Source organism: Castor canadensis, chromosome 1 (genome assembly GCF_047511655.1).
Source record: "Castor canadensis chromosome 1, mCasCan1.hap1v2, whole genome shotgun sequence".
NCBI classification, from domain to species: Eukaryota; Metazoa; Chordata; class Mammalia; order Rodentia; family Castoridae; genus Castor; species Castor canadensis.
Window position 1 is genome coordinate 145,170,137 of NC_133386.1, and position 27,953 is coordinate 145,198,089.

Here is a 27,953-nt window from a genome sequence, read left to right on the forward strand (position 1 = left end):
TACTAGCTACCGGGAGGCAGGGATCAGGAGAATCACTGTTCCAGGGCCCAGAGGAAAAATGGGACACCCTATCTCAAAAATACTCTACACAAAACAGGCTACTGGAGTGGCTTGACTGGTATAGCACCGGCCTAGCAAATATAAGGAACTGAGTTGACCCAATACTGCCAAATAAATAAATATATAAATAAAGGATAATCCATATTATTTTTCTTAAGTAAGCTAAAGAATATTATTTATATACTATTTGTATCTTTTTTCAATTTAAGGAATACTATTTATACTATTTCAACTTTTCCCACTATGCTAACAGATGTTTGTTGTCTGTGGGTCATATTTGTATCTTTTTTTCAGTCTTTCAGGAAGCTGAATATTGACTCTGCATCTGAAGCTCCTGGAACTCTTCTTACTGTGATATCAACTAGTTCAACTAATACTGCATACAGTAAACAGGTGCTTAACCCAAGCCTGAGTAGTACTGGAGTCTTCCCGTAGGACAGATTTGAACTACAGTGAATGTTCTATTTAGCAACATGCAGCCTCAGAACCAGTTGATGGCTATTTCAAAACCTCAGAACCTAGCTCTACATGAACAAAGTGAGGCCTTGAGAACAGATATGTCTTGGAGACATATGACCATCATGGAGACATATGACTCTGAAGCATCTCGTCAAAAGTTCAGAAGTCTCCAATATTTGGAAGTGTCTGAGCCCCGTGAAGCCCTGAGCCAACTTTGGAAGCTCTGTCTTCAGTGGCTGAGACCAGAGATTCATACAAAGGAGCAAATTCTACAGCTGTTGGTGCTGGAACAATTCATGACAGTCCTCCCTGACGAAGTCAAGACCTGGGTGAATTTACAGCATCCAAAGAACAGCAAAGATATGGTGACCCTCATAGGGGATGTAATTGAAATGCTCAAAGATGAAGGTGAGAATATAGAAAATTAGAGGTAGAATAGTTGACCCTTCTCATATGAAAAGAAGTTATATTTTTCTGAAGCTTGACACTATCAAGTACCAAGACATGAAAGACTTTCTATTATTCTATTAGGAAACCTGGACTTTATTCTGTAGGTTATAGAAGTAGAGAATTAGATCTCACAGATTGGGTAGGGGAGTAGCATAGTTTGATTTGCCTTTTAAAAATACCATGTTAGCATCAGTATAGAGCAGAGGTTGGCAAAATATGGTCCACAGGTGAAATATTTTTGGGAATAAAGTTTTATTGGAATATAACAACAGCCATTCATTTACATTTTGTCTGTGATTGCTTTCATGCTATGGTCAGAGTTGAGTAGTTGTAGTAGAGACTATATTGCCTGCAAAGAAAACAATCTGGCCCTTTATGGAAAAAGTTTATCAACTTCTCATGTAAAGGCTAGGTCTGAAGGTTCTTAATGTAGGAAAAACAGACTGTTGTAATAAATTAAGAGTTAAAATGATGGTGCATTAGCAGGGGAGTTTGAGCCAAAAGGAATTACTGACTAGATACAAGGTATGAATAGGATAAGGTATGCTATAACTCACATGTTCTAGTTTACATGACTGTAATAAGTAGCTAATCATATGTGTAGATAGTAATACGTTAATTATGTGGCATGCTGAATTTGAGATTCCTATGGGACATTGACAATGACTACAATAAAAAGTTGTTGATATGACTTTACACTTCAGAAAGATTGGAAGCTTATTGGTATGAATAGAAGTAGGAGAAATGCAAATCATTAGGGAACTGATCTAGAGTTTAGATCTAACTTCCAATGACAGGAAATACGGAGGATAGAGGAACATGTTAAACTACACCGTGATAATACCATTAGTTAAATCCAAACTGTGGGAAAGTATAAGACAGTCCAGTTTCTAAGAGAATGGAGAAAGCAAAAGAATTTAGAAATGAAAAGAAACTTAAGAAATGTGTAACCAGTCTCAGGAATGTGTAGTAGACCTTATAAGACATAAGTAATTAACTGAATACTTGATAAGGAATCGTTCCAGTGGTTATATTGATACTTTGATTCTATTTAGTCCCTCATAAAATGAAGAACTGAGCAAAAGATGACAAACCAGGTAAGCAGGCAAAACTTATCTTCCTAGTATTTTTCTTCTGCCTCAGATACACCCTGCAATGACTCTGTCCTCCAGAAGAGTAGCAGCAAGGAGAAGCAAGTGGAAGCTGACTCACCAGCAGACAAACCCCAGGTGAATTAGGATCCCATGCTTTGGTGGAAATTTATGATCTTTTTTAGTATGACCTGTTTTTATTTTGCCTTTGATCTTTTGTCATATTTCCATCCAAGGGCATGACACTCTTATTCTCCCACAAGACATGGGACCTATTTTAGTTGATACACTCTTTGGAAAATATTCTTTCTGTCTTAATACAGTCTCTGTGAATCTGTTCCCTCAAGAGTGTAGATAATTGAAGCTATAGAACCTAACCATAAGTTAGAATCTTGATAGTGTTATGTACTAGGCAGGAGTAGACAAAACCTAAAGGATACTAAAAAGACCAAAGATACAGAGGAAAATCAAGAAAGTATAATGTCATTGTCCAGAGTATGAGAATATTTAAAGGAGAAATGCTTTTAAAAGTCAGGGCGAAATAGTGTCTATTCATTTATCACAGAGATACTAAAATGAATGAGGGGCTGGCAGTGTGGCTGAAGTGATAGAGTGCCTGCCTAGCAACATAAGTCCCTGAGTTCAAACATCGGTACCACTTAAAAAAAATTAAAATTAATGAGAATGGATGCCAGTTTGCCTTGGATTGTGAAAAGAGAAGGTGAGAAAGTAGAAGAAACTAATGTAGACAGCTTATTCACAAAACTGACCCAGAGGGAGAGGACAGGAAGAGATTTATATATTTCAGTGTAACTGAAGGTACCAGTAAACACAAGGTTGAGAGAGATGCTGGAGAAAGTAGATTAATTGATGGTACGAGACGAGGTTATTTATTCATTAACAAATAGTTATGCCATGTCTAATATGCCAAACACTTTCTAAAGTCTGAAAATATCAGTAAACAAAACAAAATTTCTGCCTTGTGGCAATTACATTCTAGCAGAGATATGCAGGTAAATGCAAGTAAATAAGTGCAGAGAAAGGAATGAAATGTAATACATAGAGACTAATGGGTAATCAAGCGGTCTTGCCTCTCCGACAAGGTGACACTAAGCCTTGAGACCTAAATGATAAGGAGATAGAAGGCTCCTTATTACAAAAAAAAAAAAAAAAAAAAGCCATATCTTTTCCAGCAGAGCCTGTTTTCATTACAAATTTCCCTTGGATCTACTTTAAACTCTTCCTGTCCTAAACTCTTTTTGTGTACATTCTTTGTACTATATAGTAATTGTTTTTGTTCAGCTATCTTTTTCTCCTTAAAGTGACAACAAATCTAAAGTAAGGACTACATTTCATTTTCTCTTTGCAGCCCTAACAGAGTGTATCTGTACCAAGTTGATTGGTCCTTAGTATAGTTTGATATTTATTACTTAGACCCCCAAACATTATCCTATCAGTTTCTTACATATTGTGGTTCCTACTCTGTTCTTTCTAAATTTATTCATCCTCTGGTTATATTTTGAGAGTGATTTTTGGTTTAAAAGGAACTTAATGTTGTAGGAACCAGTGGCATTCAAAGACGTGGTTGTGGAATTCAACGAGGAAGAATGGGGGCAGTTGGACCCTTCTGTAAAGAGACTATACAGGGATGTGATGCTGGAGAATTATAGGAACCTGAACTCTTTGCAAAAAGGTGGCTTTTGCATATTTACCTATCTGTCCATTACTTCATCTACTATTAAGAGCTATAGGACGGGTGAAGTTGTTAGATTCATTTGGATCGGGATGCAGGCTTCCTAATACCCTTTGGGCACAATAGCAGCTTTTCCTGCTGTCTGTTTGAAAGTACTTTAACAATATAGAGCCAAAAATACACGGGTCCTTGGGGCTTTTCTGGTTTTATCCTTCAGCAGCTTAGCCTATGGCATTGGGATGGAAATCTTTTCCCTATAAAAATATCTGAAGTGTCATATATGTATGTTATTTTTATTTTCCCTACATACAGCTCATCTGCTTTCCAAACCAGATGAAATCCCTAACCTGGAGAGTAAGAAAAAAAGATGGCTAATTGAGGGAGAAATGCCAGGAATGACCATGTTGGGTAAGAACGAAGTATTTGTATAAAGCCATTGCTTGCTTTGCACACAGCAACACAGCTTTTGAATTATTAGTTGAAGAAGGTGATAACAAAATTACCCAGACTTTGGGAAAGAAAAAAAAATGGCATCATTGCCTTTTGTTCACAGGTTGTTTTTCTTATGTGGCAAAATAATATGATGGATCAGGCCCACAGACACATAAAGCTTTGTGACTTGGGGCAGTGTTTGTTCCTCGCCTGTAACATAAAGTTAATACCAGCACCTTCCTCCAGGTTACTGTGAGGATTAAATGAGTTGATACATATAACATACTTTGAACATTAATGGCTCCCCGAACATAGAACGTTATTCTTTCTTTTAAAGAAAATAAAATAAATCTGTTTTATGCTAAAGTGGCTTCTAATACTCTTCAGTTTTTCCTTCTTTGATTGTAGAACTTCTTGTGTGTGTACTTTGTGCCCTCATCATAATCTTTGTTCTTATGAACACTTTGTGAGAGCGTATATAAAAGTACTGTGAAATTAGTATAAATTTTAGTAAGTATAAAAAAGTATGAACCAGAACTTACCCACTACCTCACTCCCCAGAGGTATACAGGATTATCAAGTTAGTTTGATTTTTTTTAAACCGTTTCTTTATGATGTGTCTCTGTGATTTCTTTTTTCCACAATTGTAGAACATTTTTCAAATTCTTTCTCTAAAATTCACCGAGAATATGTCGTTTTACATCTTGTTCTTTTCACCTGTAGTGAAATGAGTATCATGAGCTTATCTATTTCACTAAATATTCTGTAAAAAGTGGTTTCTGATTTACATATAACATTCTATCATATACACTTATGCTAATGTATTTGACCAACCCCTCCACCCATACATAGTTAGGCAAATGCCAAGTCATGGTCTACTTAAGTTGTTAATTTTTCAGGTGTATAGTAGAGCATTATTATTTCTGGGTGTTTCTTTTTATTTATTTATTTTTTTGCTGGTAGAGTGGCTTAAGTGGTAGAGTACCTGCCTAACAAGCATGAAGCCCTGAGTTCAAACCCCTGTACTGCCAAAAGAAAAAATTAAGTTTATCTGGGCTGGGTTTTTTTGTAGTTTTGTTTTGTCTTGTTATGGTTTTTTGTTTTATTCTTCATTTTTCTTTTTTTTTTGTGATACTGGGGTTTGAACTCGGCTACAAGCAGTCACTCTACCAGTTGAGCCACTCTTCCATCCCTACAGGGTATTATTAGTCTTTGTATTGTCACCAAAGCAAACACTGTATTATATTTACCTAGGTATTTTATTACTCTGATGTGTAAATTACTCTATTTGTTTAGAAGTGTACTCCATTCCCTCTCTTGTCCATTAGACCATATTTCTCCCTGCCTTTTTTCATTTGTATTTTCACTGTTTCTGCCTCAGCCTCCCATCAGCTATTCAACATTTTCTGGTCATCACTGATCGTTTAAAGTTTTCTTGCAACTGTACATCTTCTTCCAGCTATTATTCTATTTCTCACCTCTCTATACTTCTTAAAGTAACTCAGACTTGCTTTCTCATTTTCTCACCTCTTATTTCTCAGCCATTCCCGTTTACCTCCACTTGGATTGGCTGTTGCTACTTGCTTGTAGCTAATTCCAGCAAACGTTTTTCCATTCCTTCTCTCACTTGAATTCTCAACAGCAAGTGACACTGTCAGCTGCTCCTTAGTTTTGAAACACTCCTATGATACTTCTTATTTTCCTCTTGTTTTTCTGACTGTTCCATCTCAGTCAATTACAGACTTATCTTTTATAGGTACCTAGTAAGTTGTGGTTTCTCAACAATTGGTCTCATTTTGTCTTCTCTTCTTATTCTCTGTTTTTTCCTACTTTATCACATCTGCAACTACAATTTCCATTACTGCACATGTATAAGTGACTTACAAATATATATCCCCTCTGACATGCTTTTCCCTTTTCTTCCCCTATTCTTTACCTAATTCACTCCTCTCTTCTTCCGTCATATCCCAAATAAGTCCACATTTCCTCAAGGAAGCCATTCTTGACTTTTTTTCTGTTGTATACTCCCTCTGTACCAAATTCTCCCTTTAGTATTTATTAGTATTATATTTTACCTGTATCTGTGTGAATTGCTGGCTCTAGTGCTAGGTAAGTTTCATATGCACAGGGAGCATGTCTTTTTGTACCATACCATTTTATCTACAACCCTTGGAACATACAGGAACCAAAAAAAAAAAAGATAAATATTGAATTATGAGAAAAAGAAAGATTATTTTGTTTTGGTCATTTGTGACAAGTAAATCATTATTTTATGTCCTTAAAACTTTAGAGATTTTAATAAGTTAAGATCTTACATAAATTCATGTTATTCATCACAGTTGTAGCAAATGAGAGCTCTGATGAGCTAATTTTCTTTATCGTGTTGTCTGCCATACATAGTTTTAAGATTTATGTCATGTATCTCATCTCGTTATATTTCTGTTAATTTTGCATATATGCATTTTTCCATCCACAAGCTAAAACATATTCCTTATTTTATTCTGATTTCATCATTTAAACATACCTTTTTTTAGAGTTTTATTAGCATATATTAGCTGTATAGGGAGCTTTCAGTGAGACATTGACATATGTGTTTATGATTAGCTTAATTAGATTGGCCCACTCCATCATTCTCCTTCATCCCCCACTTCCCCTTCCTTAGAAAAATTACAACAGATTTCATTGTTCTATTAAAGTGCATCCACCATATTCACCATCCTTTACCCTCTCCATTTACCCTCCCCTCTCCCACTGATACCCACCCCTGGACAGGATCTGTTTTACCTTCCTGTCCAGCATTTTTTCAAAGGGGTTTTACCATGGTATTTCAGACATGTGTATATTGTACTTTGATCAGATTTAACCCCTCTGTTTCTTTCTCTTTATCACACTGCTTCCCTATTCAACAGTTTTCAGTGCATTGTATCATCTTCATACACACATTCAATGTGTTTCAGTATTCTTCACTCTATCATTCTCTCTTCCTCTTCCACTTCCCCCAATCCCATCAGGCCCACTATTACAATCATGTTCTCTCTTTCTCTTCATATACATATGTGTGTGTATGTACATAAGATAATATGTATATGTACATTTTTCTTTTAGGTCTAGTTTCCACAAATAAGGGAAAACATGCTACCTTTGACCTTCTGAACCTGGCTTACTTTACTTAACATGTTCATCTCCAATTCCATCCATTTATCTGCAAATGACACAATTTTATTCTTTATGACTAAATAATACTACATTGTGTTTATATGCCAAATTTTCTTAATCCATTCATCGGTTATAGGGTACCTGGGCTGTTTCCAAAGGTTGGCTATTGTGATAGTGCTGCAGTAAATGGCGTGCAAACATTGCTGTTTTATCCTGACTTAGATTCCTGCAGTTATATACCCAGGAGTGTAGAGTATAGGTTTTCAAAATATTTCCATACGGTCTTATGAACTTCATTGATGTCCATTATAATATCCCTTTTTTCATCTCCTATTTTACTAATTTGGGTCTTCTGTCTTTTTTGCTTAATTTGGCTAATGGTTTGTTGATCTTATCTTTTCAAACATAATGTTCTTTTGATATCTATTTTATTCATTTTTAACTAAATTTTTATAATTTCTTTCATCCACTTTTGGGATTGGCTTGTTCTTGTTTTTGAAGGTATATCATCAAATTGTTTACTTGAGATCTAATTTCAGATGTGGGTGCTCATGGCTATGAAGTTCCCTCTTAAGACGGCTTTTGCTATGTCCCGTAGGTTCTGATAAGTATGTTCTCATTTTCATGTAATCTAGGAATTCTTAATTTCTTCTCTGATTTTTTTCAATGACCCAGTGATTGTCAAAAAGTTTGTTGTTCAAACTCCATGAGTTTGAATAGTTTTTATTTCATTATGGTCAGTTAGGATACAGGGAATTACTTGTTTCTTGTAGTGGTTGAAATTTGCTTGATGACCTGGGATATGATGTATTTTGGAGAAAGTTCCATAGGCTGCTGAGAAAAATGTATAATCTGCTGCTGTAAGATGGAATGCTCTGTAAATGTCTGTTAAGTCTGTTTCATCCATGGTATTCTTTAACTCTAGGATATCTGTTAATTTTTTGTCTGAATGTTCTGTCATTGATGAGATTGAGGTATTGAGATCTCCTGCTACTATTGTATCTGAACCTATCTTTTCCTTTATACTCAGAGTGTTTGTTTTATGAACTTGAGCATACTGATGTTTGGTGCATTGCATATTTAGAATTGTTATATCTTCTTACTGGATTGTTTCTTTTATTAGAATACAGTGACCTTTTTTCTCTCTTCTGACTGTTTTTTGCTTCAGATCTGCTTTGTCTGATGAGAATAGCTATTCCTGCTTGCTTTTGATATCTTCATGCCTATCTTTTTTCCAGTCTTTCACTTTCAATTTGTATGTATCTTTTGGTTGTGAGGTATATTTCTTATAGATAACAGATTGTTGCATCTTGCTTTTTGATCCAGTCAATCTGTGTGTTTTTATTGTATAAGTAATCCATTTACTTTTAGGATTATGGATTATGACTGAGTAATATTACTGATTCCTATGTTTCTTTTTTTTTTTTTTTTTTTTTCCAGATTGAGTCTAGTGTTGATTGTTCTTTCGGCATTGTTCATCTTCTGGTTTTGCTGGCCTACTGAGTTAATCATGCTTGATACTTTCCTAACTCTCATGGGTTGATCAGTTCCCCTTGTGAGTGTTACTGTTTCCTAGCCTCTCGTGTTTGTGATTGTTTTTGTGGTTTTGGGGGTTTTTTTTGTTTGTTTTGGTTTTGATTTTTTGCTTTGGGTTACTCCTTCCCCCTTTTCTGTGTGAAATAGTTGAGTATCTTCTATAATGGATGCTTGGTGTACTTGAAATACTTTAGCTTATCTTTACCCTGGAAGGTCCTTGTTTCTCCATCAAGATTAAAGGACAGCTTTCCTGGATATAGTATTCTCTGATCTTGAGTTATATTGCCCATGATTGCTGGCTGTTAGGGTTTGTGGTGAGAGATCTGAGGTGATTCTTATTGTGCTTACCTTTGTATATTAGCTGGCATTTCTCTTTTGCAGCTTTCCTGTCTTTTCTTTGTTCTCTAGTGTTAGCATTTTATTTATTGTATGACAAGGAGTTATTTTCTGGCTATGTCTATTTGTATTTCGAAATGCCTCCTGTATATGGATGTCTATATCATCACATAGACTTGGGTAATTTTCTGCTATGATTTCATTGAATAGGTTTCCTGTGCCTTTAGTTTGTACTTCAGCTCCCTATTCTACCCTGAAAATTTTTGGGAGTGGTCATTTGATTATGTTCTAGAGTTCTTATATGTTATAATCATAGGTATTCACTTTTTTTTTTTTGTGACTGTCTGCAGGCAGTAACTCCTTAATCTTGTCCTCTATCTCTGAGATCCTTTCTTCTGCTTGATCTTGTCTGCTGATACTATTCACTGTGGTTTTTATTTGATTTATTGAGGTTTTCATTTCTGACATTTCTATTTTTTTTTTCACTATTTCTATTTCCTGGCTGAATTTGTCTCTCATCTTGCTAGGTCTTGAATTGATTTTCTAAATTCACTTATCTGTTTATTTGAATCCTCTTTGAGGTCATAGATCATTTTTAACAGTAGACTTCTAAAGTCTTTCTCAGACATTTCAGCCAATCCATTATTGTTGGATTCAGTTGTTGAGTTATAGTAAGTTTTTGAGGGGAGACATTGTCTTGGTTTTTCATATTTAAATTTCTATGCTGTTATTTGTGCATCTGTTGCATGAGGTTTCTCTTGTACTTCCTCATGTATGTGGAGAACCTACTGCAGTAACAATATTTATAATTCAGGAATAAACCAAATATTGAATGAGTAAGAAACAATTAGAACCCTTATTTGTCTCCCTACTAAAGTTGGAACAAAACTCTGGTTCCTAGAGGGGTGATTTGGAAGCTTAACACTGGTTGCAGTTATAGTGATTGGAAATTGAGTAAAATAGGGAATGGGTAGGGGAAAGAAGAGAAGTGTAGGAGATAATAGTATGAGAGAATGCTGTATAGTTATAGCAGAAATAGAGAATGGTTTGGGAAATAAGGAGAAAAAATTATGAAATAAAAGATTCCAACAATAAGAAGCCAGTTTAAAATAAAAAAATGAAAACAAACTAGATAAAAGTTTGTTTCCCACTGAAGAGAAGTGTTGATATTCCCTGCATTTTGTCCAAGTTAGTCCCTCTTGCCATGGTTGTTAGGGAAACAGCTTCAGGAGGGCAGGATTGCACTTGTGGAGGTTTTCAGCCTACCAGGATGGTTTTTGCCTTAAAGAGGTTTTTGCAACAAGAGGAAATTCTAGCTTAGGGTGCAGGTGGGGACCTCGATGAGGGGTCAGCTTGAACCACATGGTTGCCACACTCCAGGGCAATTCTCTTAAAAAATAGCTTTGCTGGTGGAGTTGTTTTTGGACTCCATGGCCTCTGTCAATGAGGGCAGGTGGGAGGAGGAGGAGTGAGAATTGCAGAGAGATGAGTAGGCAGGGCTACATGTTTTATGAGTGGAGTTGCAGTCACAGCCAGCAGGTGGCAGCTCAGAATGTGAGTAACACCCTCCATCTAAATTTCCTGTTTCCCTCTGTTCCCAAGTGTATTGCTAGGGCGCTTCAGTCATGTGAAGAGCCTGGCTCTCACCCGGCACTGACATAAATCAGTGTCTGTTAAAAATCTAAATCCCCACCAACTTGCTGTATCTACCCTGAATCTTAGTTGATCTCTGTCTCACCAAGCCCCTCTGCAGGTTTAACATTGTGAGCCTGTAATCATCCCAGTCAGCCCGTGGTTTTATTTGGGATCAGAAGAATTTGCTTCCAGGTGCTGAGCTGGCCTGTGTGGTAGACCTTTGGGATTGAAATGGTCTTGCTCATCTGGTTGGTTTCTTATCCCATCTTCTAGTCTGGGTGGTGATGCACAGATGCTAGTTGGCCTGGGCAAGCTTTGCTGATCTGCTTTTAGCCCTTTGTGCAGTTGTCTTGGTTTTTGTAAATGACTCTTAGAGAAAGCAGTTGGGTGGGGGGTGTATGAGTCAAGCTGGAAGAAGTGTGGGATGGAGCATGTCCAATTCCACACCCTCACGGATTTGCACCTTTAAAGATTTAGTTAGGAGTAGGTATCTCTAGCTACTATATGTTCTGATACTTGTACCTCTCTTTTAGCATACTAAGTTATTCACCTCTTCTTGCAGCCACAAACTTGAGGCTTTATTTCAGATTTGTAGAGACATAGGGAAGTAGTGCCTGTCAGCAGTCTACCTTTTAATTTGCTTATACATAATATCTTAATTAATCTGGAACATACTTCAATAAATACAGTTTATTTTCCCAAGTAAATGGGTTGCAGTTGATTAAAGATAGCCACAAAAATCTTTTTCTTATTCTCCATCAAGATGTAGACTTTTTTTCCCCTCCCTTTGAGTCTGACTTGGCACTGAGCCCATTTAAACACAGCAGGAGTGATGCTTTGCCAGGTCCTAGTCTAAGCTTCCACTTCTTTCTCTTGGAAATCAGCAGCCACTAGTTCAACTATGCTTATATGGCCATGCCATGAGTACCCTTCATTAGCCACCTGGAAAGTGTGCATATACGTACGTATACCACACACACACATTTTTCAGGTTCACCAAATGATTCAGGTGTACATCTGAATGTCAGAGCCAGTATTCCAAGTTTTTTAGAGACAGCGTGAGATAAAGTTGGATGGAGCAGGGGGAAAAGCTGGTTTTGGAGAGCTTAACTAATTAAAGCCTATGGATTTAACATCTGAGCATAGATAAACCACTGAAGTTATTTGAAGAGTTGCAGAAGTTTTTCAAACAAGCCAAAGAAAGGCAGATTGTTAGGAATGGTCTGGTCTCCAGGAGAGGTATAAACATAGACACAGTATTTGGTTATAAATGTTTATTCTTACTTTATATTATAGGCAAGAACAAAGTCTCATAGATAAATAAGACACAGTTTGTGACTTTGGAATTTGTGGTCTGGAAAAAGGCAGTCACGTGCCTTTTCAGTCTCATGTGAGATCTGTTTAGGGAAAACAAATCATTTGTTAATATAATATGTAAAGGTAGAATATGTTACCATTTAAATTATCAGAAAATAATGCTTGTAATGTTATCATTTAATGTTAACCTGGGGAACTTCACTAATACATGAAAAAGAAATGAGATGAAAAGTTTATTAGAAAGGAAGAGAATGCTATTATTTACAAATGGTAACTTTCTGTTTAGAAAATTAAAGACTCAGCATCAAAACTATTTTTGGGGGGGTACTGGAATTTGAACTCAGGGTCTAAACCTTGACCCTCTCCACCAGCCTTTTTTTGTGGTGGATTTTTTCAAGAGAGGGTCTTGTGAATTATTTGCCCAGGTTGGCTTCAAACTTTCTTTTTCTTTGGTGAGACTGTGGTTTGAACTTAGGGCTTTGTGCAGGCACTCTACAGCTTGAGCAACACCTCTAATCCTAAAATTATTATATCAAACTTTTAAGAGTTTATAAGGTGGTCAGTAGCTGAGGGTGGTCGTACATACCTGTAATCCCAGGTATTCAAGAGGCAGAGATAGGTTCAAGGTTCAAGGCTAGCCAAGGCAAAAGTTAGCAAGACCCCATCATCTCAAAAAAATAAAAATGTTTGTAACATGACCATATATAAAAATAATTGCAGCTTTCCTCATAGTAGAACTGATGACTTAAAAATTACAAAGTATATAAAAATAATTTGAAAACTTAAGAATAAAGATGTTACATGAAAAAAATGAGCTACACAAACATGAGAACAACAAAGATTTACTTAGGGAAATACAGTTATGAATGTTGCCATTAAATACTGCTGCAACAAGTCCCGTTTTAGTTATCTATTGCTCCTAACAAAATATCCCAAAACATAAGCATTTTATTATCAGATTTTCTGAGTTAAAAATTCCTGTGGACCATGTAATCTTGACTTAGAGTTGCAGTGTTCCAGGAGTTCAAACAGGGTGGAATGTCCAAGATGGCACATGACATGGTTGGAAATTGGTGCTGGCTGTCCCTGAGAATTCAGTTGGTCCTGTGGACCAACATGTGACTTCTCTTTGAGGCTTGGGCTTCTCATAAGTTGGTAGCCAAGTTCTGAGAGGAAGCATCTTAAGAAGAATTGGAAGCTATCAGTCTCTTGAGGGTTAGGCCCAGAAGTAGTGTAGTATCACTTCTGCCACCTTCATTTGGCTATGCTGTCATAGATCAGGATTTTACTAATGTATAGGGAAAGTGGCATAGAATGTACAGCCATATTGATCTACCATACTTTGTCCTCTGGCCACACATCATCTGTATTCTTCTCCCTTGGAAAGTAAATCCCAAGAGCCTCATCTTATTACGGCATTAAGCTTGAAGTTCAACATCTCATCATCTAAATGAGGTCTAGTTTGGGGAGAAATTCCTTTCTTTGTCTGAAGATCACTGTATTAATAATAAATTATCTGTCCACACCCACCATACACTAGTTAGGCAGAAACAGGAAAACTATATAGCATCCCCACTGTAAGCCAGGTGTGGTGGCATATGCCTACAATCCCAACACTGGGGAGGCAGAGGCAAGAGAGTCATGAGTTCAAGACCAACCTGGACTACATAGCAGATTCCGGGAAAGCCTGGGCTACATAATGAGACCCTATCTGTCCCAAAAAAGGGAAAGAAATCCCTATTGTAAATTCTTCCACTCTACCTAGGAGGTTCTGATTTAATATTCTAGTCTCTAGCATGGGTATTTTACAGACCAATGATCATTTCTGCTAGAAATTAGAATGACCATGCTTAATTGACACATACGTGACAAAGTTGGAGGTATGATTGGGGTTGGTTTGAGGTAAACGTCATTTCATAAAATAATACTGAATAAGCACAGATTAGATATGAGAGATTAAGGATAACGGTTATTTGACATAACTTCAAAGACTGATAAAAATTAGAAGAATAATTACTCATTGAACATAAATGAAGATATTGAAGGAAGTCAGTAAAATAAATTTTTTTTAAATTTCTACAGCATACAATAAATTTAGAGAGTGGCAAGTAATTTTTTTTCCATTGTCATTTTATTTATTTATTTATTTTTTTAATTCATATGTGCATACAATGTTTGGGTCATTTCTCCCCCCTTCCCCCCACCCCCTCCCTTAACACCCACCCCACTCCTTCCCTCTCCCCCGGCAAGTGGTTTTTGAGATGAGAGATGTAAAATTAAATGAAATAATCTGAGAAGTGAAAGGAAGAGAACCCAAACTTAATCAGAATAAGTAAAGTTTTGAATTCTAGAAGTACAGTAAAAAGGCATCATAGCACAAACATTAGAATTGGCAGTTATGTTGAGCCCAGAAAAAGGATAGTTTCTATGCTACCTTAAACTACAGTTCTTTATGCCATTGTTAAAACAGAAAGTAATTACAGCTGTATGGAAAAATAGGGGCACTATGATCCCAAGTTTGCTTTAGCTGGTTAAGATATGATGCCTGAAAATATAAACATATTCTTCTCTTTTAAAAAAAAAAAGTTTATTGGGATGGCAGAGTGGTTCAAGCAGTAAAAGCACTTGCCTAGCAAACATGAGTCCCTGGGTTCAAACCCCAGTACTGCCTATATTATGGAAAACAGGTTACACTAATGGGAAGTCACATACAAGAGAGGGAGGGTAAAAAAAGGTGAATATGGTTGATGTACTTCCTATACAAGAATGAATATATAATTTTTAAACCTATTAATCACCATAAGAAGGGGACTAAGGTAGAATGGAGAAAAATAGAGAAGATGAGCCAATTCAGGTTATAATACATATATACAAGGAAACTCCCTGTATAGCTATCTTAAACAAACAAAAATGTCTTTTTTTTTATTTTTTTTTTTACAAAATCAAGGGAATATAGAAGGGCAGAACAGGTCCTGTGGGGGGAGGGGCAGGTACCAGTAGTAGGTGCAAATACTGTGTGCATATGTATGTAAATGGAAAACTGAGACCTGTTGAAACTATTCCAAGAATGAGGGGAGAGGGGTAAAGAGAATGGTGGAGGGGGTGAATTCAACTATGATATATGTTTGATATATTTTAAGAACTTTTGTAAATACCACAATATACCCCCAGCCGAACAATTAAAAAAATACTTAAATTAAAAAGCTTATTTATTATTGGTATATAGCTTGAGTTAAAGAAACAAGATGCCAGAGGAAAGAAAATTAGATAGAACCTTCACACCAGTTATGAACCAGAGATAGCTGGTTCATTTACTGTTATTTTCTCTGAGTCCCTAGGTATCTTCCTTAACATTCCTAAATAGCTTGTCTAATATTTTATGATTCCCTGACTCATTTTTCATTTATCACATGCTTTTTCTGCATCTGTTTAGATTATGTAATATTGATCTTTCATTCTGTTGGGGTATATTACATATATTGAACTATCTTTGTATCCCTGGGATGAAACAAGCATGATCTGTGGATGAATTATCTTTTTGGTGTGCTGTTGAATTTGATTTGCTAGTATCTATTGAGAGTTTTTGCCTATATATTTATAAGGGACATTGTTCTACAGGGTTTTTTTGGTTGGTTGATAAGTTGTTTTGGTGTGGGTATGAGTGTGTGTGTCCTTGTCTAGTTAACAGGGTAATACTAGCGTCACGGAATGAGTTTGAAACACTTCCCTTCCTTTCAACTGTGGAGTAGTTTGAGAAGCATTTGCACTTAGTTCTTTAGAAGTTTGATAAAATCAAATAAGGAAGCCATCTGGTCCTGGGTTTTTCCTTTTTGAGAGAATTTCAAACACGATTGACTCAATCTCAGAAGTTATTGTTCTATTCAAGTTCTTCATGTCTTCATGTTTCAGTTCTGGTAGGTCATATGTGTCTGTAAATTTGTCCATTTCATCTATGTTTTCCAATTGTTAGCCTATACATATCCTTACCTATCAATAGTAATTTCGAATGTAAAAGGACGATATTCACCTATTAAAAAATACAGATTGGTGAAATGGATTCAAAACAAAAACACCCTGTATTTTTTTTAATTTTTTATTTTATTCATATGTGCGTACAATGTTTGGGTCATTTCTTCCCCCTTCCCCCACCCCCTCCCTCTCCCCCCCACCCCCTCGCTACCCAGCAGAAACTATTTTGCCCTTATCTCTAATTTTGTTGAAGAGAGAGTATAAGCAATAATAGGAAGGAACAAGGGTTTTTGCTAGTTGAGATAAGGATAGCTATACAGGGAGTTGACTCGCACTGATTTCCTGTGCATATGTGTTACCTTCTAAGTTAATTCTTCTTGATCTAACCTTTTCTCTAGTTCCTGGTCCCCTTCTTCTATTGGCCTCAGTTGCTTTAAAGTATCTGCATTAGTTTCTCTATGTTGAGGGCAACAAATGCTATCTAGTTTTTTAGGTGTCTTACCTATCTTCATACCTCCCTTGTGTGCTCTTGCTTTATCATGTGATCAAAGTCCAATCCCTTTGTTGTGTTTGCCCTTGATCTAATGTCCGCATATGAGGGAGAACATATGATTTTTGGTCTTTTGGGCCAGGCTAACCTCACTCAGAATGATGTTAATTGGTGAATATAGTCCTTTTACATTGAGTTATTACTGATAGGTAAGGATTATTACTGTCCTTTTGTTGCCTTTTTTTTTTTTTTTTTATGGTACTGGGGCTTGAACTCAGGGCCTTCACCTTGAGCCTTTCCACCAGCCCTTTTTTGTGATGGGTATTTTCAAGATAGGGTCTCGCAGACTGTTTGCCTGTACTGGCTTCGAACCTCAATCCTCCTGATCTCTGCCTCCTGAGTAGCTAAGATTACAGGCATGAGCCACCAGTGCCCAGCTTGTTGACTTTCTTATAGTTATTTTGAGTATTCTTGGTCCTTTTCTTTCTCTTTTGATGATCTTTTGTAGTTGAAAGTTTACTGTATTAATAATGTTTGATCTATTTTTATCTACTCTTCCCATGGAATTTATATTTTCACATGCTTTAATTGTGGTAGTTTTATTTATTTATTTATTCGTTCATTCATTCATTCATTCCAGTTTTAGGTATAGGATATCCTCCAGCTTTGTTTGTAAGACTAGTCTGTTGGTCATGAATTCCCTCAATTTTGCTTGTCATGGAATGTCTCAATTTCTGCTTCATTTCTGAAGTATAACCTTGCTGGGCATAATTATTTTGGTTAGCAGTTTATTTTCTTTCAGGATATAAAATACATCATTCCATTCCCTCCTGGCTTGCACATTTTCTGTTGAGAAATCTGCTATCACCTTTAAATGTGACTTGGAGCTTTTCTCCTGCAGATTTAATTTTTTTTCTTGTACTTTTGACACTGTAACATGTACATGAATGTCCATAACATTCTCAAAATTAACGAAGTTTTCTGCTATTACTTCATTGAATGGATTTTCTGTGGCATCTTTTTTTTCTCCACCTCCAAATTGTTAAAAAATGCAGACACTTGTTAGTTGAATGGTGTCCCAAAGATTCATTTTTATTCTTTGTATATGTAAGTGTGGGAGAGAGAGAGAAGAGATGGGGAATGAATATGAAATATTTCAAAAGACCTGTCTTCAAGTTCAGATATTCGTATCTCCACTTGATCTACTCTGTTTCTTTCAAGTGTATTTTTATTTGCTTTATTAAGCTCTTTTTTTCCAAGATTTCTTTTTTTTTAAATCTCTCATTGAATTTCTCATTTATATCCTCCATTATCTTCCTAATTTTACTAAACTATTTATCTGTATTCTCTTGGATCTTACTTAGCATTTTTTATCATTCTTTTAAATGCCTGCATTTCCTCCTGTTTGATTTCATTGGAATTTGTTGCTTGAGAGTTGTCACGTTCTTTTGGCACCATATCACTTTTTTTTTTCATATTTCTGTGTTCCTATATTGAGATTTCAACATCTCTTGGACCAGATAGCTCTTTCCCTTTTATGAGGTGGCCTTCTTAATAAGTGCCTTTCTCATGAAGCTGTGTAGTGGGATATCAGTTTGGCTTTAATTCTAGCTGGTCACTGTAGTATATGCTGCCTGTAGTTTCTTACAACTAGTGCCTTTGGGCACAATGAGTACTGTGTCAGAATCAGAGACCCACAGTGTCTGTAGAACACACAAGACTCAGAACACTAGCATTTCAGGCAGGTGTGTTACAGGTAGCAGTGGGTGTGAGGTGCCCACTGTGTGGTTACTTTTACAATGGGAGTGGTGGCCCCTACTGTGAGCCATAGGTTTCTTCAGGCATTGTTGATGCTAGCTATGCTACTCACAGGTGTCTCTGGCACTGAAAGCCCCAGCAGTAGTGAGTGGCCAGAGCACGTATCCTCTGATCAGTCAGTGGTATAGGCCCAAAAGCTTCACGGGGAGAGCCAGCAGTGTGTGGTCAGATAAGGCGTAGTTGTGATCAGTGACAGAAACCAAATAGGTGTGGTGGCAGCAGTAACTGTGATGTCCCTCTAGGCTGCTTTCCTGGAATCAGGACTTCATTTACAACCCAGCAAAGTTGCACTTGGCCCCCACCAGTCATATGCATTATGAGACAGGATGACACTCAGGACCACACAGTTGCTCAAGGCCCACTTAGCATATCCCATAGGCAGGGCAGCAGCAGGAACCACAGTTTATTTCTTTCCAACCCTATCAGTAACTGGTGCTTGAGTGCCTTGCAAGAGAAAAGGGTAGGAAGAACCATATAGGCACCAACTCTCAGTCCTGGCACTGGCAGGCCTCCACGTGTGGCTGACCACATCTTTGGTCTTAGAGGGCAAGCCCCTCTTAAAGTCAGTGCCTTCCGTTCTCCTTGTCAAAACACCTATCCCCTACCGTGTAGCACATCTACTAGGCTTGGGTCGTAGACACTCAGCTGCACCAATTATGACTAGCTGAGTCACAAGCTAGTATGGCAGATGTCTGTGGGGGTCCCAGAGATGGGAAGATGCAGGGGTTTCTGACCCATAGAGCAGTCATAATGCAGACAATAACTCCCTTCTCCAGATGGCACCTAATTATAGCACCCTAAGTTTTTGCTGGAAGATGAGATCATTTTCTAAAATAAGGTTCCTGTGGCGATATTAAGTTATTTATCTGAGTGGAGTGCAAGCCTATGAGGATTGTGGAACTGTATAGTAGCTAGGTTGCCAGCATCCATACTTATAAAAATGGTCTAGGACTCTTTCACTTTTATACCTGCAAAGGGAAGACTAGCTGTGGAGCTAGCATAACAAATACTGGGGCATTCTGTTTCTCTTACTATGCTCTTGTCCCATGTCTTGAATCTTACAAGGTTTCCATTTCTCTCTTGCTGCTTTCCAGTGTTTGCCATGGTCACTAACCTCAAGATGCAGCTATAACAAATATAACTTTCATTTTTTTTGTGGAAGGGGAGGCAATTGCTGGGCACTCTTTTCAGCTATCTTGTCCTAGTCTCACCTCTTATTTCCATTCTGTATTTAAGAACCATAATATATGCATATAACATGATGTTGTTTAGCCTCTCTTTCCTCATTAAGCAATTTCCCTTCTCTTAGTTTATCTACTTCTGTATCTCTTTTTAGATGTACAGACTATTTCAGAAAACCAGGATGCAGTATCAAAACAGAGGGTTTCTGTAGAAGAATCATCCCAAGAAGTAATTATGACAATGCTTACCAAAATTAGACATCCTCCCTCAACTCTCTGGAAAAGTGAGGATTGGTTACATAAGAACCAGAAGAACCAGGACATAAATTTGCCACAAGAGGCTTTCATTCATAAGACAGTTTACACTGAGGAGAAAGACTCTGAATGTAATGAAAATAAGAAAAACTTTAAGTCAATTAACTTTATTTGGGATGTACAACAGAGAATTCCTACAAGAAAGGGGTCCACAGAGGGCTCTAACACTAACTTCAAATTTAATTTAGAGTCTGTAGATAAGCAACATGCCAAATATAATGAAGGTGGACTTACCTTAAGCCTAAGTATGCATAATATTCAACCCCAAAAAAGTCATACTACAGGGATTTCCTATGAATGTTGTCAGTGTGGGAAAGCCTTCAGCCGAAGTTCATCTCTCATCCGACATCAGATCATTCACACTGGAGAGAAACCCTACAAATGTAGTGAATGTGGGAGATTCTTCAACCGACACACAAACCTTAAGAAACATCAAAAAATTCATACTAAGGCAAAAGCCTGTGAAAGCAGTAAGTGTGGAAAAGCCTTCTGTAAGAATGAAGACAGTAATAGATATCCAAGACACTGTTCTGGAAACAATCCCTATGTATGTGTTGACTGTGGGAAATCCTTCAACCGCAGCTCCTCCCTCATTCGACATCAGATGATTCATACAGGAGAGAAACCATTCGAGTGTAAAAAGTGTAAGAAAACCTTCAACAGACATTCAAACCTTACTAAACATCAAAAACTTCATACCCAAGTTAAATCCTGAAAAGGAAATAATACTGGATTACTTTCAGTCAAGGGACAGGACTCATTCAACATACATAATATCACCATACAAGTTTTTATCATTTTGATATGTTATCCTCACCTTTGTCTAGTTCATAAATGAGATCTGTAGCACACTTGTATTCAGCTGATTTATTGATTAGGGAGGAGCCATGCAATGGGCTTGAAATTGATAATTAAAAACTGTCAGCTCTTCCAAGATTACAAAAAAACCAGCTTATGAGACTATAGAATACTTCTGAGAAATGAAGTTTCTGAATTAATGACAAAGACTACAGTGACAGTCAACTACTCCACCTCTGAAAAAGTTCTTGGCTTGACAGTAACCTTGGAGACTAGAATTGGAAGTTATCAGATATAATGGGAGATGGATATGTTATTGTTCATTTGTATGTATGTATTAAAATTTGCATTTTTCATTTATATTTATTTATTTTATAGTATTGGGGTTTGGACTCACACACTTAGTAGACAGGCTCTCTATCACTTGAGCCATTCCACCAGGCCTAAAAATCTGCATTTTTAAAGTATGATTTTGTAGTCTAGGCTAAATAGACATCCATAGCCTAAGGTCTGTCATTTATCCCAGACATTATGAGGTCAATAGTGTCCCAATACTCTGTGTCAGAACTGTGACTACTATAAGCTACCTCAGGATCTCAGTTCTTTGAGCTAAAAACTTGTCTTAATCTGCCCAAAAAGATTAATACTGGAAACCTTCCCAGTGAATAATAATGGTGACTAAGTTTTGTCAGAGTTCATACCTTGTTCCAGAGCAGAAAAGGTATCTTGAGCCAGGCATGGTGGCGAGTACCTGTCATCCCAGCTACACAGGAGGCATAAGTAGGAGGATAATGGCCCAAGGGTGGCCTTGGGCAAAACTCAGAAGATGCTACTGAAAAATAAACAAGGTTTGAGGGTATAGCTCAAGTGGAAGAGCTCTTGGCTAGCAAGTGTGAGACCCTGAATTCAAATCTCAGTACCAACCAAAAAAAAAAGGATCCTGGAGTTGACCCCTATGATGAGTTAATAAATATGGAACGTTACTGTGTTTTTTTTCTTCATCCTTTATATCACAAAACCCTACACAAAAAGGTGTTACAGAAATTCATACATAAGGCAACTTAATAAGACATTGTAAGAACTGAGTTATAGTTCTTCGCAGTATTTATTGACATGTTAATGGATCCTGACTTTTTTTATGAGCTGTGATTTTTCTTTTAGGTTGTCAAAAGATGAAAGTACCATTTTCATTTTAAAATATCTTTTCTTTCAACAGCTATTTGGGTCTGAATTTTTTTCCTGAATATTTATGCACTCTTCCTGAGCTTGATTGACCTATCTTGCTCTGCATAATTTCCAGTTCCATTTTCCTGCAAATGACATAATGTCATTCTTTACAGCTTAATAATACTCCATTGTTATATGTACCACATTTTCTTATCCATAAGTTTTTGTTATAGGTTCTATCTTGACACTGACAGGAGCAATTAACTCTTACATGCATAACTGGCATATGATTTCTTCCTCCAAAATGCTAGAAATGACATTTCTGTGTCCTCAAAAGTGAACTCAAAAAGGCAAGACTTGGGTCTCCAATCGCATTAGTTTCAGAGAAAGTGAGCAAGATGGAATTGAATTATCCTGTGTTTCAGCCTCCCCTTCTTAGCTGAATTGGAGTTAGCTCAAGCATAAACTACTTAGGTTTCCTGGGATTTGTAGTAAAATGGAAGATGAGCTAATAGATGCTGAAAGACATTCACTACAAAACACTCAGGGCAGCTGGATAAATATACCTTGATGATGAACTTTACGGTGACTTAGAAAAACAGTTAAATTCCCCTGCCTTATGTTCCTGCAAAGAACCAGAATGATGACGTTATCTACCTATGACAAGGCCGGACACAGACTGTCTAAACTCTCATCCTTTACCTCAGAAATGATTAGCTGAACTGTTGATACAGAAGCAATCTTGACAAAACATCTGATTTAACCAAACTTCTTCCTCCAGGTGCTGAGAATCACCTACCTTTTAGCATTGGATCTCAGAACAAAGCCTCTCTTGAATTTAAAATTGATCTCTGGGGAAGAAAACATCAACCCACTAACTGAACCATTCACCCACTTATCCCACTCTCCCAAACCCAGTGCTTCCTGGTCTTGTTTATTCCTTCCTATAAAATAAATATACAAGTTCTGGATCAAGAACATTCTTTCTGTAGAGGATAATACCCTTTGAAAAACATTTCTTACAACAGTAAGACCTAGCAGAGACTGAACTGCCTGCAATTCCAAATGACTGAAACCAGACCTACCCATAAACCAGGTATTGTCATACCCACTCTTAGGATTAATAGGAGAACCAATATATCACGCACACACATACATATATAAGAGAAAATTTATTAGATTGGCTTGCAGGATCAGAGACTAAATAGTACCACAATGGCCATCTCCAGACTGGAGAGCCAGGGAACTGGTAATTGTTCAGTCAAGAAGGAAGCCTCAGCATGAGAGGGACCAATGGTGTGGTCCCAGCCTGAGGCTGCAGGTCTGAAAGGCCCCTGGAAAATCACTGATATGCATGCAAGTCTGTGTTCAAGGCTGAAGAATCAGGAGTCTGACATCCACAGGTGACTGCAGCAACAAAAACCATACCCTGCTCAAGAAGAGGTGAGCATACATGTGTACTTTCCCCTTTTCCACCTTTTGGTTCTGTTTAGGCCTCTGGCCTATTGCAATATGATTTAAGGGCAGGTCTTTTCACTTGAATTTGCTGACTTTCAAACCAATGGTCTCTGGAAACACTTTCACAGACACACCCAGAAGTGTGCTTTACCAACTTTCTAGGTGTCTCAATCCAATCAAATTAGCAACCAAGATTAATCATCACATCCACCAAGTTATAAAATTGGATGGTTATGGTGAGCATCATTGGCTCAGGCCTGTTATCCTGCTACTTGGGAGGCTGGGATCAGAATGATTATGGTTTGAGGCTAACCTAGGCAAATAGTTCCTGAGACTCCACATCCAAAATAACCAGAGCAAAATGGACTGGAGGTGTAGTTTGAGCGATAAGAGTGCCTGGGTTCAAACCCACTCCCACCAAAAAAAAGGGAAGGGGAGGGGCAGAAATAGTATGTTTGAGATTGATCCAGAGGGCTCACATTTCATAAATAAATGGCCTAAACTCTCATGCCCATTAGCTTTTCTACACACTTGATTCCTGAACCTGTATGTATGGCCCTAAAGGGTGTTTCCTGTGACAAGTTGACAGAGGAAATAAAACTACAGGCTGATTCACATAGTGTTGGCTCAGTATGTTGGTGTGAGCAACATCAGGCTGTTGCTGTACTTCAGCCCCACTCAGGGATGGCCCTAAAAGACAATTGGTGAAGGAAGACCTTTCCAGTGGCCAAGTTGTAACAAAATGACTTATCAGATTATACGCAGAACTATGCATAAAATATGCTATCATTTTTATTTTTTAAAAAACTATGAAAAGAATATGCGTATCTATTTACATATGAATGCATAAAATCGTCTTTGAAAGGATTATTTAGACATTGCCTCCAAAGATGAGTTCTGGGTAGCTATGAAGAGTTAGGGGACTCTGTTCATTTTAGACCCCTCTGAATCTTTTATTTACATCCACGTTAATGCATGCCTATTTTTTTTTTCTTTTATTCATATTTGCATACAATGTTTGGGTCATTTCTGCCCCCTTCCCCCCACCCCCTGCCTTACCTACCCAGTCCCCTCCCTCTCCCCCTCACTCCCTCACTACCAGTGCATGCCTATTTTTTAAAGGTAAATTCATGTTTGTTGTAAAACAATGCACTTTCAAACTTTTTAAGAATGTTATCTTTATATATGAACAGCTACATGGGTGGCTGTTACCTATATTAAAAGGAAGAATCCTTACATTAAATTATGTGAGCAATTCAAAACAAAACAAAACAAAAACAATTTAAGAGATCAGAATCAGCCCTCAGAACCATTCAAAGGGCTCCCAGTCAACAAGGTGATCAGACAGTCTTTGCAGAAAAACAGAAGTGAAATGTGGAGACAGCTCATTTGATTACAGCTGAATTAGTTAAAATGTTTTCTACAATTAAGTAAAGCTCAAATGCTATAAATACTATTGGCTTGGTCTGTTTTGTGCAGGAGCCCAGTCCAAACAAATGGCCACCCACAAATTTTATTTAACACCTAATTTATCAAGTTCAGATCCCCAACACACACACATACACACACACACACAGGGTATTTTGAAAATGGATGTGTATTTACCCTTCCTGGTGTACATTCACAAGATAAAGCTACAATTATTTAACCTTTTGCAGATGATACATCTGCAGAAATTCAAAACACAAAAATATAAAACAAGTAACAATGATAACTTCTTACCAAAAAAAGAATAATGATTGGGAAAGTGGCTAAGCATGTGGGAAAAGGGGGAAATTAAATTAGCAACACATTTGATATCACATACCAAAATTAAAATCAAATTCACAGTTTAATTTGTAAAATTGATGCTGGTTTTTCTTTTTTAATTTATCTTAACTGGCAAGGTTCTAAACAAAAGAGCCAATAGAGTACACCCTGAGTTTTTTAAGTATTCAAAATTATTGATATTTTCAAGGAGTAAAATAAGTATGGTTAGAAAAGAGGATTATAGCAGAACTCAAGAGGCGATTCCTTGCCTGGCCCCAGACCTTTCTCCACAGTTCTGAGGACTGACTGAGGATGCCTTAGCTGGGTGCGCCCATGGATGCTGGGATTCTCCATGCCTAGGGGCAAGGAGAGCCTTCAAATTTGTTATCATTGGTAAAGATGTTAATAACGACATTCACATAACGACAATTCTATTGTTTAGTTGTGGTTACATTTTTCAAAACCTTTCCTGAATCTCACCAGGTAAGGAAAGTGGCTTCCATAAACAATACCCTAAGAATACCCAGGAGAAGGTGTCTAGCAGGTGGAAAAGGGCGCAGAATCGGGGCTCACTCCAGCAGCCTCGCAATAGTACAGCCTCACAATCCTACAGCCTCGCATTCTGCATCACTGCCCCTGCTCTGAGCAACGCACAACCCGGCAGGTCCCAGCGCCCACCTGCCTCCTTCCTAGGCCCCGCCCCCACGTGTGCGTGATCCTTGTCCATTACCGAACCCCTGATCCCAGCCAGCCCTTTACGGGGTCAAATGCTGCACCCACCATCTGCTGGACACAGCCCTTCCCTTCCCGGCTTACTTGGTTTCCTCCCTCACCCTGCGTCCCCCTCGGACCATCTGTCTACCTTTTATATGATGTTATTTCTCAAGCTTATTATTTGTTGCTTTTTTTTTTTTTTTCACTGATGATCCCAAACCCAGATATCTAAGTTCCAGACCTGGGAGCCACTTTGATTTGTGTGGCTCACAGGCTTTTCAACCTCAGTGCAGGGAAGGGCACTACAGTTCACGCAGTTGTCCAGACTAGAAAACATGCCTTCTCTCTCCTGCCACAATCTGTATCCCATTAGTGACTAAGACATTCTACTTGTTATTATTCAATTTACTAGTTTATTCATCCAGTTTTACTGTTACTGAATTTTAGTGGAGCACACAGTCATCTAACTTGAGATAATTTCTCCCTTTTACTAACTACTGACTAAAGGGCAATGGGCAAGAGTGATATGTCACTTCCAGGCCTTGCCCTTCAAACAGGCACTCAACTGTTCCATTTTCTTTGACATTTTCACTCCCCGTTAACCAAGAAATAAAAACTGTAGTAACTACGTTGGACCACAAGGGAGAGCCAGTGTGAAGGATGAAAAAATCTGCTAATTTTGGACGGTTTTTTTCACTTGCTAATGAGAATGAGAAACTTCAATCTTATATAAACTGCTGGGGGTTTTCCCCTTCAATTTCTTTGGTGCCACATGCTTGTGCCTTAATCAGTACATTCACTAAACCATAGTCTCTCCTACTTATCTGCATATATTTCCATCATTACACTTGTGAAAAATATATTTGAGGCAGGCTAGAAGTAGGGAAAGTTTGGGACTCACGAAGGTTACCAAGGGACGGCCCAAACCACCCTCACCTGGCCGGAACAGCCCATGCCCCTCCCTACTCATTGAATTCACCTGGTTCCTCCCTTCCCATAGATTAGCATAAATTTTTAAAGTACCTGAGAAAGAAAAGCTCTCTCTCTGCTGGCAGACTCTGCCTGCACCCACCGGGCTCCCCTTTGTATTTTCCTGTCCTAACTTTTAATAAACTCCCTTTACACCTATGTGTCCCACCATGGATTCTTCCCGGTGGGTCACAAAGAATTTGGAAGTCTTCTGATCAAACCGCACCTGTGTCGTTAACATTATTACTATTATTACTATAGTTGTGCCGATTGCACAACTGCACTTGCTGTAGTGACTCATCGTGTTCCAATTGAAATTTGAGGTGAGTTTTCTCTCGCTGAGTTAATTTTCATATAAAAAGGCACAGGAAATATTTCCTTATTTGACATCTACAAAAATATTAATGGATTCTTTGCTTCTAAGTTCCAAAACTATAATTTTTTTTCCCTCTAGGAATTTGAAATCACTTGAGGATGTGGTGAAGTTATGGAGACACCGTCTCTTCAATAGCATCCATCCTTTAAGCATTTAGAGTACATCCAGGCTGTGCTATAAGCTGGAGAGTCAGAGGAGGCCTGATCCAAGGAAGATAAAGGAGAGCTGGGACCCACCCTCTGGGGAACTGAAGAAACAACTTAGGTAGGATAGAGCAGGTTTAAACCCACCATACTCCCATCCAGTCTGGAGATAAAATGACTCCCAAAGCATTCCCACCAGCTCCCAGATAAAATCAGCTTACTGTTTGTGACCCCAGGAGGTGTGGGAAGTTCAAAAGTCTGAGCCCAAGAACTCAGCATGTACTAGATACACATTTCACAGCTTCAGTCCACTAATAAACAAAAACAAAGAAGGTCAAGCCTAACACCAATGGCCAAAAAAGAAATGGCAGGCTGGAAGTCTCAATTGCCAACAGCAAGAACAAAACAAGTGTCCTTCGGTAAGAAACCCCCACAGTTGGATACAGTGAAGGCTTGCTGCAGCCTAAGGCACCTCGGTGCCTGCCCAGGAGTGGGAGCTCCTGGCACCCATGTGCACATGCAGCGGGTATCATTGGCCTTGAGGTTCACCAGCTCTGTCTTGTCCACTTTGTGCATCAGAGAACCCACAAGCTTTCTAAAGAAAACTAAGTAACCTTTCTTTCTGGGCTCCCCTTTCCTCT

At 37.9% G+C, this 27,953-nt stretch overlaps 1 protein-coding gene across 1 annotated transcript; it reads left to right on the plus strand.

The window, feature by feature from the left end:
- Positions 1-363: 363 nt before the first annotated feature.
- Znf215 (zinc finger protein 215) lies at positions 364-21,031 on the plus strand. The gene is made up of 5 exons (XM_020154100.2): positions 364-927; positions 2,113-2,198; positions 3,621-3,753; positions 4,066-4,161; positions 19,779-21,031. Exons 1-5 carry the CDS (start codon positions 534-536, stop codon positions 20,651-20,653), a joined length of 1,584 nt encoding a protein of 527 aa, XP_020009689.1. The 5' UTR covers positions 364-533; the 3' UTR covers positions 20,654-21,031.
- The last annotated feature ends 6,922 nt before the right edge of the window (positions 21,032-27,953 follow it).

Coding starts and splice junctions, on each gene's coding strand:
- Znf215 (XM_020154100.2), top strand. CDS start 534: ATGCAGCCTCAGAACCAGTTGATGGCTATTTCAAAACCTCAGAACCTA. Junction 928..2,112: donor TGAAATGCTCAAAGATGAAG/GTGAGAATATAG, acceptor CTTCTGCCTCAG/ATACACCCTGCAATGACTCT. Junction 4,162..19,778: donor GCCAGGAATGACCATGTTGG/GTAAGAACGAAG, acceptor ATCTCTTTTTAG/ATGTACAGACTATTTCAGAA.